General features: G+C 49.1%; 1 protein-coding gene across 5 annotated transcripts in view; it reads right to left on the reverse strand.

Annotated features, from left to right (window-relative positions):
- Positions 1-13,488, reverse strand: part of LOC116099261 (IQ motif and SEC7 domain-containing protein 1) — a 330,953-nt gene that overhangs the window by 114,486 nt on the left and 202,979 nt on the right. For 3 of the 5 annotated variants that reach the window (XM_031382561.1, XM_031382555.1, XM_031382562.1), the window contains exon 3: positions 12,066-12,110. The exons of 1 other annotated variant lie outside the window; for it this stretch is intronic. In XM_031382561.1, coding sequence (XP_031238421.1) covers positions 12,066-12,110 — 45 coding nt within the window. Of the gene's footprint in view, positions 1-7,046; positions 7,470-12,065; positions 12,111-13,488 lie in introns of those variants that run through there. One more of the 5 variants, XM_031382556.1, reaches the window with a different exon arrangement.

Raw genomic sequence — 13,488 nt, forward strand, 5'->3', positions numbered from 1 at the left:
CCTCCCCCCTCTCTCTGCCTTCCTCCCTTTCTTCCTTCCCTCCCTCTCCCTTTCTTTCTTTAAGACAGAATTTTCCTGTGTAGCTCTGGCTATCTTGGAACTTGCTGTGTAGAGCAGGTTGGCCTCAAACTCAGAGGTCCACTTGCCTTGGCCTCCCAGAGCTGAGATTAAAGATGTACACCCATCATACCTGGTGTCTGTGGCTTTCTTCATAGCCCTAGCAAGTGTCCTATTCACACCCTTATTCTCAAATTCTTCCCCAGGACATACTGCCTTTCCTCGTGAGCCTGCAGGGTAAGTCCTCTCCCAGCTCCCAGCTCTGCAGTATACCTCGGCCTCTCCCCTTTCTTGGAGGAAGTGACTTCTCTCCTCAGTAATCACCTTGGTCTGAACTTAGAACCTCACTGAGAAGAGCACCTGCATTTGCTGAGGGCCAACTGGGTCTCAGGTACCCATTCCCTTTCTCCCCACCAGCAACCTTCCTAAGCTCATTTCAGCTTAGGGACCTGAACATCATGGGAAGAAAGTGACTTGCTGTTATCACCATAGTTGCCTCTGTTTCCAAAAATTCCCAACACCTGCATCCTACCACATAGCCTCCACAAGAACCCTGATCCAGGTCAGGAGACGCAGTCTCAATACCCACCCACAGTGGTCAGGATCTGTAACAGTGCAATGTAATTACTTTTGTTGCTAATTCATAACTGTAATTTTGCTACTGTTAGAATCATAATGTAAATACTTTTGAAGATAGAGGTTTGCCAAAGGGGTTGTGACCCACAGGTTGAGAGACACTGCTCTAAGGTTGAGGAAGCCTGGATCACAGGGAGAGAACCAAACATGCAAGATAGGGGTGGGGATGAGGTAAGGGGTGCTTCTAGGAATCCAACCTCAAGATGCCCCGGGGGACAGTAAATAGACCAATCTCTGCTCAAAAGAAAAGAACCATTGGTTTAAACTACTAGGTTCTGCATTCATTAGTTATATAGTCATAGCAACTACAATATTACATTGATCCAGGAAGTGTTAATTGGCACTGGGTAATAAGTAGCTTGGGTAAGCTGATGGCAAGCTACCTCTGTGACATCAGGAAAACAAATCTCTCTGGTCTTAATCTTCTTTCTGATCTGAAATATGGGGAACCAACCACATTGTTTCCCTGTTTTCTTTCTGTTGGGTTTGGGGTGGAAGTAAATAAAATTCACTTCAGAGACTGAAATTTATTTTACTTTTTTTTCTTGTAAGTTTTTAAAAATTCATATATTTGAATGCTTGCTCTCTAGTTGGTAGAACTATTTTGGGAAGGATCAGGAGGTGTGGCCTTGTTGTAGGAGGTATGCAACTGAGGATGGGTTTTGAGGTTTCAAAAGCCCACACCAGGCCCAGTCTGACTCTCTCTGCTCCCAATTAAAAGATAAGATGTAAGCTCTCAGTTACTGCTTCAGCACCATGCCTGACTGCCTGCTGCCTTGCTCTTGGCCAGGATGGTCATGGGCTCACCCTCTGAAACTGTAAGTAGGTCCCTAGCTAAATGCTTTCTTTTGTAAGTTGCCTTGGTATTGATCTCTCTTCACAGTAATAATAACTAAGTCCCCCCCCCCTCTCTCTCTCTCTCTCTCTCTGTGTGTGTGTGTGTGTGTGTATCATTGCCTGTGGATTCCAGAGGAGGGTGGCAAGATTACTTGGACCTAGAGTCATCAGCTATTGTAAGCCTCCCAACATAGGTGCTTGGCACCTAACTCAGGTCTTCTACAAGAGCAACACACAATCTTAACAGCCAAGAAATCTCTCTAGAGCCCTTTTATTTTCTTCTTTGTGGTCCCTACCCACTCACCATGAAGTTCTGGGCATGGAACCTTGGCCTTGGGCATGCTAGGCAAGCTCTCTGCCACCGAGCCACAAGTTCATCCCAGCAGTATTCACTAGACAGTATGTCACTCATTGAGGCAGCACAAACATTTAACACCTACATCTCAGTGATGGAGAGTTTTTACCGTCAAAGGATTGCATGGATTCTCATGAGCCTGCAGAGCTCTCAGGTTGCCCTACTCCTGATGGACAGACCTGAGACCTGGTGAGCAGCAAGTGTTTATGTTCCCTCAAAGTCCTGTCAGACCCCTTTTTAAGCCTTGCCACAGGAGCCCTCTGAGCCCTATATGGTGCCCATGGTTTGGGAGTAGCCTTACAAGTTAGTGTTCTGACTTATAAAAGCCAGGCTTTAGGAAGTAAGTAGGCAACCAGTATGCTGTGAGCTGGTTCCACTAACCATCATGTTTGGAGGATAGGGTATAAGGCCCTAGGGTAGGGGCCCCTGAGGTCCCTTTCCTGGAATCCCATAGTAGAAACTTAGATGAGTGACACTATACCACACTGTTGAATGCTGAGAGCCCCAGAGGCAAGTCCACACCATTGACACAAATCTTCGTCTCACTCTTCCTCTTAGCTTTTACAATAAAAATATCACAAGGCTTCTAATACCCTGCTTAGCAAGAATGTGGAGCTAATGTTCACCCACATGCTGTCACAACCTCTTTAGAAAGTGACCTTGCTAAGCCCAGCAGAGTTGAAGGCTCTCACTCACACACTACCCTGTACACATCCACAGGAATGCCACAGCTCAAGAGCTAGGAAGCACAAGAAAGAATGGATCACTGCCCTGACCATAACTGTGAACATGCAGCTATTTGTGTAACGGAATCCAATGCATCAACACAGATGAATGGAGGGGACCATGCCCAGCAACACGACGAGTCTCACTAGCAAAGTATTGAATGAATGGGTTGGAGTTAGAACTCAGTGGTAGAACACTTGCCTGGTGTGTATGAAGAAGTTTTCTCCCCAGTATTGAATAAATAGACCTTAAAAGACTGAATGCACAAAGCAAGCTGCAATGTTTTTGTTATTGTTGTTGTTGTTGTTTTTAAGACAAGGTCTACCTACATAGCCCTGGCAGATATACCCCTGCCTCTGCCTCTACCTCCCAAGTGCTGTGACTTGGATTTACCTCCACACCTCACAACTAAGAGTGACTAGCATACCCATATTCATAACACCTAAGGCAGGAATAACTGCAGTGCTCCCCCTGTATACAGAAGCAAAATAGGGTAGAAACTTCCAGTAGATTGAGCTTTAGAAAGGAGGCAGCTGTGGTACATGTTAGACTGCAGTCAGACCTTAGAGACAGTATACCGAATGAAGTAAGTCTCTCAAGGACAAATACTTGAGGTAGGGTCCCTAGAAATAGAAAGTAGCACTGTGGGAGCCATGGGGGTGGAGGATCAGTGTTTAATGGGGACAGAATTTTGATTTGGGAAATTGGGAACATTCTAGAGTTGAGTGATGGGGGTGGCTGCACAAGTGTGAATATATTTTCACAGGGCACAGTGAATTGGTTACCATGGTGGCTTTTACTGGGCTCAGTGGTGCACATCTGTGTTCCTAGCAATTGAAGGCTGAAACAGGAGGGTATTTTGAACCCAGGTCAGAGCCAGCTTTGGCAGCATAATGAAACTGTTTGTTTGTTTGTTTGTTTGTTTGTTTTGAAACAGGGTCTCACCATGTAGCTCTGGCTGTCTTGGAACTCACTCTGTAGACCAGGCTACCTCGAACACACAGAAATCTGCCTGCCTCTGTCTCCTGATTACTGGAATCAAAGCAAGCTTTATGCTACAGATTTTACCACAAAATATTTAAAGCAAATAGTAGAGCATACTGTTACATATTTCAAGCTTAAAATATGGAAACCCATCTTATGTATTAGCAAAGTCACCAAACTGTGCCTGGAAATGCAGGCTCCTGACCTGAGGTTCTGTTGGGCTCTGGGTCTAGGATGTAGGCAGGATGAGACCTGAGAAGCTGTCTGCACAGAGCCATCCTATGCCAGAGGACAGAAAGACCTTCCTTGTTTTCTCTGTATCTGGCTTATTTCATTAACAATGCCCTCAGATCTGGCCAGCCAGAGTACTTGGGAGAAGGCCCTTGCTCCTCTCCTGGATGGAGAGTCGACAACTTCCTACTCACAGCAGAAAAAAAGAAAGAAAGAAAGAAAGAAAGAAGGAAAGAAAGAAAAAAGCAGAGGCATTCCTCAACAGTTCAGTATGATTTCTAGTTAAAGAAGTCACAAGTTCCAACCAGACCCAGCCACTGGCGGGGCTCCAGAATCAGTCTACATTAACTTAAGACCACTAATGAAGAATAATTAACAGCTTCAAGGGAGCCTGGCACACCCTGTGTTTAGAAGTGGTTAATTATGCATTGTCTGCACAACACCCTTTTCATACTCTTTAAGTTTTGGGTCGCAGTTTTAAACAAGGAAATATGGCATCAGGCGAAAAGCCAAGTGACTGTGCTCAAAGCCTCTGTGAGGAGAGCCCCTGGGGCTGTGCAGCCACTTGCTAAACCTCACTAGACACAGAGCCTCTGGCACTTTCATGCACTTTTCCATAGTCCCCAAAGAGCTGCTAAAGGGGAGTTTAGCAGACCTGGCCACCTTGGGAGAGCACAGTAGAGCATCAGAGAATGAGAGACTTCCTGAAGCTCCTGGCCAAGCAGGAGCTGACTGCATCCAAAGTTTTTGTCCATTTCCATGATATACCATCATAGTTGTGGTGAGAAATGGATGGAAAGGAGCCCCCCTCCCCTGTGCTTTGGGCATGATGCTCATCACAGTGGGTAGCCACCAGCACTTGGTGAGCAGCACAGTAGCTTCTCTGGCCCTGCTCACCTTATGACTGTACTCCTAACTAGCCTGTAACTACAGCCAAAGTATATTCCCCTGTGTCTCAGTTTTTTAACCTGAGGGAGGTGGGATGTTCCCACCTCCCTCTGCTCAGGTGCCTTCAACGGAGAGTCATAGACGGCAGGTGTCAGAGCCTCAGCATTTACATCACTGTCTTGCCTTTCTTTGTAACCACTTCTTCAATGCTTCCTCCTCACCTTTGAAAAGTCTAAATATATAATAAGTACTGTCCACTGCTGGCAATTAAATCCAGTGCCTATCCACAGACATCATTCAGATGTCATCACCAACAATAAGACTTCCCAGCTCTTCCCGGAGGCCTCGTTCATGCTATAGTTTTGTAGTTGTCCATCCCTGCCTCAGCTTTCAGGCTTGTTAGTGGGTCTCCCTTGGCAGGCTGGGATCCCTGAAGGAAAGGGCATATGCACTGAATAAGAACCTGACACATGGATGGGCGGGAAGGGCTGCTGTTGGCTTGGTCTTTATTCTCGGACCATGTGATCCGAGTGTAAACCTGAGTTTGACATAGCCAAGATCCTTAGTGGGCTCTCCAACAATTACAGCACAACATCCAGGCCTAATGATGTCATGTGGCTTTTCTTATGTCCTGAAGACCCTCAGTTCTTTCAAAGTCCTTAGGCTTGTTCTATGTTTTGCTAGCAAAGCCATTCAGATATGTTCCCCCTGCCCCCACTATAAGAGGTCACTTCTGGAAGGTCCACTCAGATACAGACCCTCTGTTCTAACAGGTTTCTGATCACACGCCTTTACAGCTGACAGAATCTGTTCCTCTTCTTCTCTACCAGACCCCAGCATCTGCATGGTCTGAATAAATAGATAACTGAAAAAGTCTGTCTCAGAACAGAGAGACCTGAGTTTAATCCCCAGGCCACATGGACACAACTCTGTGTTTGGGTCTCACTTATCTCAGATTCATGAAGGGCTGTACTGCCTTTTTTTTTTCTTTTTCTTTTCTTCTTTTCTTTTTCTCTCTTTTTCTTTTTTTGGCTGAGATTAACAACAGAGTATAATGTTCCACCCACACTCGGTAAGGATCAAGCACAGGTGCTCCTGGGCACACAGGGCATTCAGTCCTGGAGGGCCACACATAACCTAAAGGACAAAAGTCTCTCCAGCTGCATGTACTGTGTGTGCTGAGGCCCTGATCTGAGCACCTAGAACTCCTGTGGCTGGAGTAATCAGATGCAGGACGGGCCTTACTGCTTGGCACTCACTCAAGTATGGAGACTTCCTTTCTATGGTGGTTGTGGGACCCTCAGCACCCTCTCCCAATAAAGCCTTCTAGGAGTGAAAGCAAAGCTTCTACACTTTCCCAGAACTGCATGCATACTAATAACCATGAACAGAGTGTGAGATCAGGAAATTCCCCCAGAGTAGTTTGTTTCTCAAAGTTTGTAATTACAGCCATTCAGACGTCCCTGCCATGACCACATGGTACTCTATTGCAGGACACAGCACGAATAACTTGAGCAAAGTGCGCATGGAGACCATGCACCCCCCCACATACACATTTAAATACTTTGAAATATATATACTTTCAAAAGATATAAAGAATCACAATCCCCCTTCACACACACACACACACACACACACACACACACACACACACTCATAGCCATTCTCATATATTTATCCACTTATATACACACACACACATACACACCCACTAAGGCTCTCAGCTCTTGCAGTCCCTGTCACTGTAGGAAGCAACATTCAAATCCCACCTATTAAAATTGTCAGGTACAAATCCCTGGGAAAATGGGCTCAAAGAGGAAAAGTGGCCTGCCCCAGGTAGTACTTGGAGGGAAGATGCTCAACTTCAGTCCTCTGACCTCTGGGTCAGGTGGTCCCCAGTCTGCCATCCCAGATCTGTGCTGAGTAGTGGAGTCCACCCAACTCACTTGTCATAGCAATTCTTCTACTGGAAAGACTGTGACTATAGGCCAGGGCTACATTGTTGCCTTCCTGGGAACCAGACCTGTTCAGCACCTCACTGGCTCCCTGGGTTGACACAGCAGCAAGAATTATGCAGCAGGGCTATACTCTAGCATGGTCAAGGAACCATGCCCTTGCAGAACCCCTTCTAGTAGTAGGCTGGAGGGAGGGAGAGATTGTTAAGCCAAGTTGCAGAGTGGACCACACTAAGTGCCACCAGCATTCCTGGCCAGTGGAGGGGACCCTGAGCTGAAATAGGACAGTCTTGTAGCTGGGCAGACTCAGGCTGAACTTTCTTTCTTGATCCCATTGCCCTCATGGCCTAGGTCCTCTGCAGAGGGGGTCTGCTTACCTTTTATAGGCCCCATGCAACGGCTGCAGGCACAGGAACTGCCAATAATCCAGGCAAAAGGCCTTGAACTTGAGCATTTTCACTTTCCAGTCTCCAGTGGACTGTAGTGGTGTCTCCAGAGACACAGCAAGGGGCTGCTAGGAGGTGGAGGCCTGGCTGCTGGTCCCTGCCACGGCCCCCACTCACATGGCCCAGCCTTGCCTAGTACAGCTCACACAGTGCGCGCCTCCAATACAAAGAGCAGCAAGCACAAAAGCCTGCAGCTCATCCGCGTGCACGCTCTCACCGGGCAGGCTCACGCTGCTGCTGTCTCTGGTGCCCAGTGCTTCTGGGGGCTCTCTTGGGGGTCCCCAAAGCAAACCAGGGCATCCCTGGCTATGCTGAGCTGTGGGGGCCCCCAGCCCATCTTCCTGAGGAGCCTGTGAGTGATGGCTTCTGCAGCTGCTCTGCCAGCTCCTTTTCCAACTAGGCCGGGGTTCTGATGATGAGCCAGTGTCCACCCACCTGCCTTGACTGAGTGGCAGGGACAGGGCAGGAGGGTGGGGGTGGGGGGGGACAGGGAGGGAGGGAGGGGTCCAGGTGACAGACAGACACTTGCCTCCGCTGCCAGATAAATTATGTGTGGAGGAATCCCAGCCTGGCCTGCAAGACTGAAAACTCACCGCGTAGCCACATGGTGCTGGTGGTGGGGGTAACTGGGCTCTGAAAGGCATTAGGAAAGACTGACAAGGCCGCCAGCTCCGTTGCCCTGGCGACAGGAACACATTGATAAAATCTAAAATGGAACCGCAATGACAGCTGCTCATTGGCTGCTGGAAGAGACTCCTGTAGCTAATGAGGGAGGGTGGGAGGGCAATGGCTGGGCTGAGGGGGCCATGGCCAAACAGGGGCATTGTTTCCCAGGCTGAGTCTGGGCCATAAGGCCTGGTAGATACAGGCTAGAAGCAGAATCCATCCTCTGTCTCCTTTCCCTTGGTTGATTGGCTGGCTTCTATATCAACTCCAGTGGCCTATTCCTCACATTCCAGCCAGTGACCTTTAATGCATTATTTTGTTTTCAGACACCAACATGATTCCACTCTCCCCCTGCCCTGCTGCACTCAGAACAAAGGCAGGGTTCCTCACCAAGCAACTGTTGGACACTCTGCTAGTGATCTGACCTCTCTGGTACCTGGAGACAGAGCCCAGCTATGTCCCCTTTCCCCCTGATTCATCCTTCTGGCCCGCTGTGGGATTCCCTCTGCTAGGAATTCCTCATACCTGATCATATCCCTATTACAAGTCAGACGCCTACCTTCCCTAGATGTCCCAATAAAGCAGCACAGCCTCTCTTGTCACCAAGTGTGATTCCTCCCGGATGCCTGACTCTTCATGTATGACCCACAGCTTCCTTCATCAGCTTGGAGTGCCCCCAGGGAGGGACCACATCTTTCCATCAATGTCTGCACCAGCAGCTGCTCCACCATCAGCAGGGGAAACTATGAGAACCTTAGAAGGCAACTGGGACAATCTCAGAACCCGAGGGACTTTCCTAAGTGCCACACTCACTTGGCCACCTCAGGCTCCAAATCTGTATCAATTTGCATCTTTTACAAAGAAGGCCACTTTCTCCCTACAGATGAGAAAACAAAGGCCCAGGAAACATCCTATGTTCAAGATGTATATACACAGAGCTCCAAGTCCAGCAGCTAGGAGAGACCTGAAGTCCAAAGAGCCTGAGCTCGTGCACCCTGAGCAGGGTGGAGATCCATACTGTACAAAGTCAAGCAAGGCAGCTACCTGGCCTGGCAAGACAGTTTTACCTGTGGCCACCAGCAAGCTCTCCATCTAGAACAGTTGTTCTCAACCACAGATGACTTGTCACCAGTGTGTTACCACCTGGGTAACGCCTGGAGAAGTGTTTAGTTGTCACCAGCAGTGCTGCTGTTGAGGGATGATTAGATGCTACCAATTATGCTCTACTCAGTACAGAACAAAGATTCTCAGTCCTGACTTCTCTGTTGGAAGTGCTGGCCTGAGAAACTGGGTCTAGAGAGTGGGTCCTGGGGCTATCAGACTGGAGGACTGCAGGACTGAGCAAACTCCACTGCATGCACTGGCCTGTGGATGGGGAAGGGGGAGAGTTGCACCAGTATTCTCAGAGCTGAGCAGAACCTCCTGCTTCATAAGCAGGGGGACAGCTGGGGGGCAGGCAGGGAAGGGGAGGGGACCATCTGCCTGAGAGGTGACCCTGTTTGCCAAGGTGGCTTATGCTGTTCCCTTCCCCCACCCAGAGTGCCACCACCCCCTTCCTGGGACAAGGACATTGGCTTCCCTCTCACGCGTGTGGCAGAGGAAGCTGGCTATGCCTGTGAAAGGCGGCAATTACTGGCTGGGACCTTTGTTTCTGATTTCCCAGGCTGTGGAGCTTTTAGAACCTTGATGGGGTGGGGCGGGGCAGGGTAGGGAAAGGCTTGTGGCACTCTTCCACCAGAGTTTGAAACGCACTTTCTCAGGGGCTTGCAGACCCCTGCCACTTAAGAAGGCCACAGAGGCCAGGTGGCTGGGGGGAGTGAGGTTGCGGTGGAGCCCTGGGTCCCAGTAACGGATCTGGTCCAATGTTCCTGATCTCTCTGGGTTCATCATTCTCATATAAAGAATGAACGCACTGAGCTGGCTCTGGCAGATCCAAAGGGGGCTGTGAGGATTCCAAAGCAGGTCACACATCACAGTCAGGTGACAGAGACTTCAGCAGATGTCATTTAGCATCTGCTTCAATGCTGTGCTGCAAACATACTGAACATGCTCCACCTCAGGGCTTTTGCACTAGCTGTTCCCAGAAGAGATGCCAATCCCGTCCTGCCCACCAAGGTTAACCAGCTGAGATTCCTCAGAACTACCTCCCCTAACTTCCCTCTGGTCATTCGGTGCCATTTACCCTTTTCCTTCAGTCCTTGTCATGCCTCTCCCCAGCACATTATACTAAGAAGTGGAGTTTGTGCCTTGTTGCAAGGCCCTGCCGCAGAGAGGCAAGGGTGGTTGGACTGCCTGTGGTGTCCTGAGGACTTGATACCCACAGGTACTCAAGAACCAGGGTTGGATGGAGGAGTGGCTACCTGAGCCTTCCTCTGACCCCTAGCTCTGCCCTCTAGGAACTGAAGGGCTACCCTGGCCACGGCCCTGCCTGGTCCAGAGAGAGCTTGGGCTGGCTTTGGTGTTAACTGTGCAGTCATACTTCAGTCAGTACGGGACTTGATCAGCCCAACCCAGCCCCCATGTATACTGAATCAAGAGTTACATCCACCTTTTCTTCCATTCATTCCAGAGCTTTTGGGAACTTCCTTTAGTAGGCCCCCATGGCGGTTGGGATGGCAAAGGGGTTCATGCTGGTGGAGACACTGCTCTTAGCAACTCCACGGGGTTCTAGAAAGTGACAGAGAGGCTCAGCTGCCCACAAGAGTTTCTTGAACTTTTTTCTCTCAGGCCCAGCATACCCTGCCCTGGATACCCTCAGACATAAGGGTACACTGAGCCAGCCTGGAGTGAGAACTGTGAGTGTATCCAAGTGTGAGCATGGACTATGTAAGCCCTGAAGTGGGTTATGGTCCTGGCATGCCCTAGTACTACTGTGTGGAAGCCCATGGGCAAGTGTCTGCTTGGGAGGAACCAGGGCTAAAAATGTTCTGGATCTCACATATGCAAGAGTCTGACAAGCACATGAGAAACTGGTATGTCAAGTGTGTCACACATGTGGGTAGGACTGGGACAGCATGTACATGGGATCCCCAAGGCTCAGATCCCAGCTCTGTCTCCCTGGTAGACATTAAGCAAGAAAATGTCTGCCATGGGGCCACAACTGTCCTGTCTCACTGGGTGTCATTAAATGAATCTGCTATAGGTACTGGAGTATACATATACAGGATTGTGTACATTACCAAGTGTGTACCACACAGCTATTGGTCCTCACATCTTAGGGCAATGCCCAGCTCTGGAAATGTGAACAGAGACTACCCCCTTGCTATGTGCATGCCTTAGAGCTAGGAATTTCCCATTACAACTTTCACATTTCTATACAGTATTGCCTGTATCCTGACATGCAGGCCTGGCCTTGCTGAGGTCAGTAATGGGTTCACATCACATAAGTCTCCTCTATTCCAAAAGCCCAGTTCCTGAGTGGCCACATCTCCTACCCTGGCTCCTGCACCTCAGTCCTGTACAGACTTGGCTTTTTTCTAGGAGCGACTCACATGGTTCTTGGAGCTACTCCTGCCCATAATACAGAGAGCAAAGTTCTTCAGGCCCTGGCAAGGGCAAGGGGCCTAATATCTAATTTTTCTTTGGGTAGGTTTTGGCTTTCTTTGTTTTTGAGGCAGAGTGTCAAGAGTCTTGCCTAAGTAGCCCAGGGTGATCTGAAACTTATCTTCTGCTTCCATCTACCAAGTGCAGGGATCACAAATGTGCACTAGCACTCTTGATTTATAGAGATGGAACCCAAAGCCTTCTGCATGCTAAACAATGGCTCGGCTCTACCAACTGAGCTGCATGCCCAGCCAAGTATCTGATCTTTTTGGTAAAAATGGAGTGCAGTCTTTTTGAAGATCCTGGGTAAGAACATTGGGATCTGAAGCATACAGAGACAGCACCATGCCCCTCCAGTGCACTGCCAATCAATGGAAATTCCAGGCTCTCACTGACTCCAGCTTTGGTTGTCATGGGAACTGGCTGCTGCAGGCTGCTCCTCAGGGAACCCCAGCCTTGGATCTTGCAACAATCAGCCTCATCACAACCTGACCTCCAGAGGCCCTCAGTTCTGCTCTTGGGGAGGCCTTGGGCTAAGCCCTTGCTTGGGAGATCTGCTTCAACTGTATATTGTCTGGGGGTATATCAGCAGGACCTCTGGTGTCTGGGGAGTTGGGGGGGTTCTCCTACTAAGAAGGTCAATTTTCACCACCCCCCAAGGGTTTCTCTCCACCCCAGCTGCATTCAGAAAATGTGGGCCTCCGTGGCCCTGAGACAGAAGAGGCAGATGCAGGACAGTACCTGTATCGGTCAGTGGAGAGGCTGCTTCCGGTTTCCAGGGAGCTCCTGGGGTGGTAAAAGTGAGACAGGGTTACTAATAGCCCCACAGCAAGCCCCTTGGCACCCTGCCCCATCAGGTCACATGGGTGGCCTCAGACAAGAAACCATGTGCTTTAACTTCCCTCTGATGTCCCCAGAGGTTGCACTGCCACCCACACCTCAGCCTGCTGCTGGCACAAAGGGTCTTTGGCAATGCCAGTCCATCTGCTTCCTTCTCAGATGGGGAAACCAAGGTTGGAGAAAGGACGTATTGCTGGCAGGATCAAACAGCTCTCAGGTCTAGGATTTTTTTCCCCCAAAGAGAATGTGGATGCTGGGAATCATGATAGAAGGCCTTGTGCATAAGCAAGCTCCTACAGCTGAGCTACATCCAGTCCCTGGGCTGGGATTTAAATCTGCGTATAGTTAACAGGACACTGCCATGATCCTTCCCCTAAAGAGTCCTGACCAGGCTTTACAGTCTCCATATTGAGAGAGGAAGCCCAAGCCCCACTCCTTGTCCCAGTCCACAGCCCTGTGGTCCAGCTCTAGGCCCTGAAGCCTGGTTCCCAACTCCTTTCTTTGATCAAACTACAGCTGTGCCAAAGGTATATGAGTAGGGACTGGCCACACTAGGATCATATCTTGACCCCTTCATGTATCAGCTGTGAAATAAGTTCGGTGTAAGTCATTTCCTATCCCACGTCTCAGTCTCCCTGTGTGTAAAAAGGCAATAGAAATTAGGCAAGCTTACCCTGCCCAGGACCACACTCCACACTCTCCCCTGTGTTCTATGGTATTGGGGTGAGGGGGGCCAGTTGTCACTTTCTACTGGTCATGTGGTACTATCTGGTAGGAAAGGGCAGTTGTGCTGTGCGTGGTTTGAATAAATATGGCTCTCATAGGCTCATGTATTTGAATGCTTAGCTACCAGGGAGTGGTACTATTTGAGAAGGATTAGGAGGTGTGGTCTTATTGAAGTAGGTGTGGCACTGGTGGAAAAAGTAGGCCACTGGGGGTAAGCTTTGAGGTTTCAAAGGCCTGTGCTGGGCTTAGTCCCTGTCTATGCCTGTCTGTCTGTCTGTCCAACAACATCCCTCCCCTAACCTTTGCCTATGGATCAGAATGTAGCTCTTATTCTCCAGCATCCCACCTGCCTGCTGACATGCCTCCTGCCATAATAATAGACTAAGCTCCTGAAACTGTAAGCAAATGTGAGAGCCAAAGTTTGTTTTCCTTTTTATTTACTTATTATATGTAAGTACACTATAGCTGTCTTCAGACACACCAGAAGAGGGCCTCATTATGGATGGTTGTAAGCCACCCATGTGGTTGCTGGGATTTGAACTTAGGACCTTTGGAAGAACAGTCAGTGCTCTTAACCACTGAGCCATCTCTCCAGCCC

This window comes from Mastomys coucha, unplaced genomic scaffold (genome assembly GCF_008632895.1).
Source record: "Mastomys coucha isolate ucsf_1 unplaced genomic scaffold, UCSF_Mcou_1 pScaffold20, whole genome shotgun sequence".
In the NCBI taxonomy this organism is placed as follows: Eukaryota; Metazoa; Chordata; class Mammalia; order Rodentia; family Muridae; genus Mastomys; species Mastomys coucha.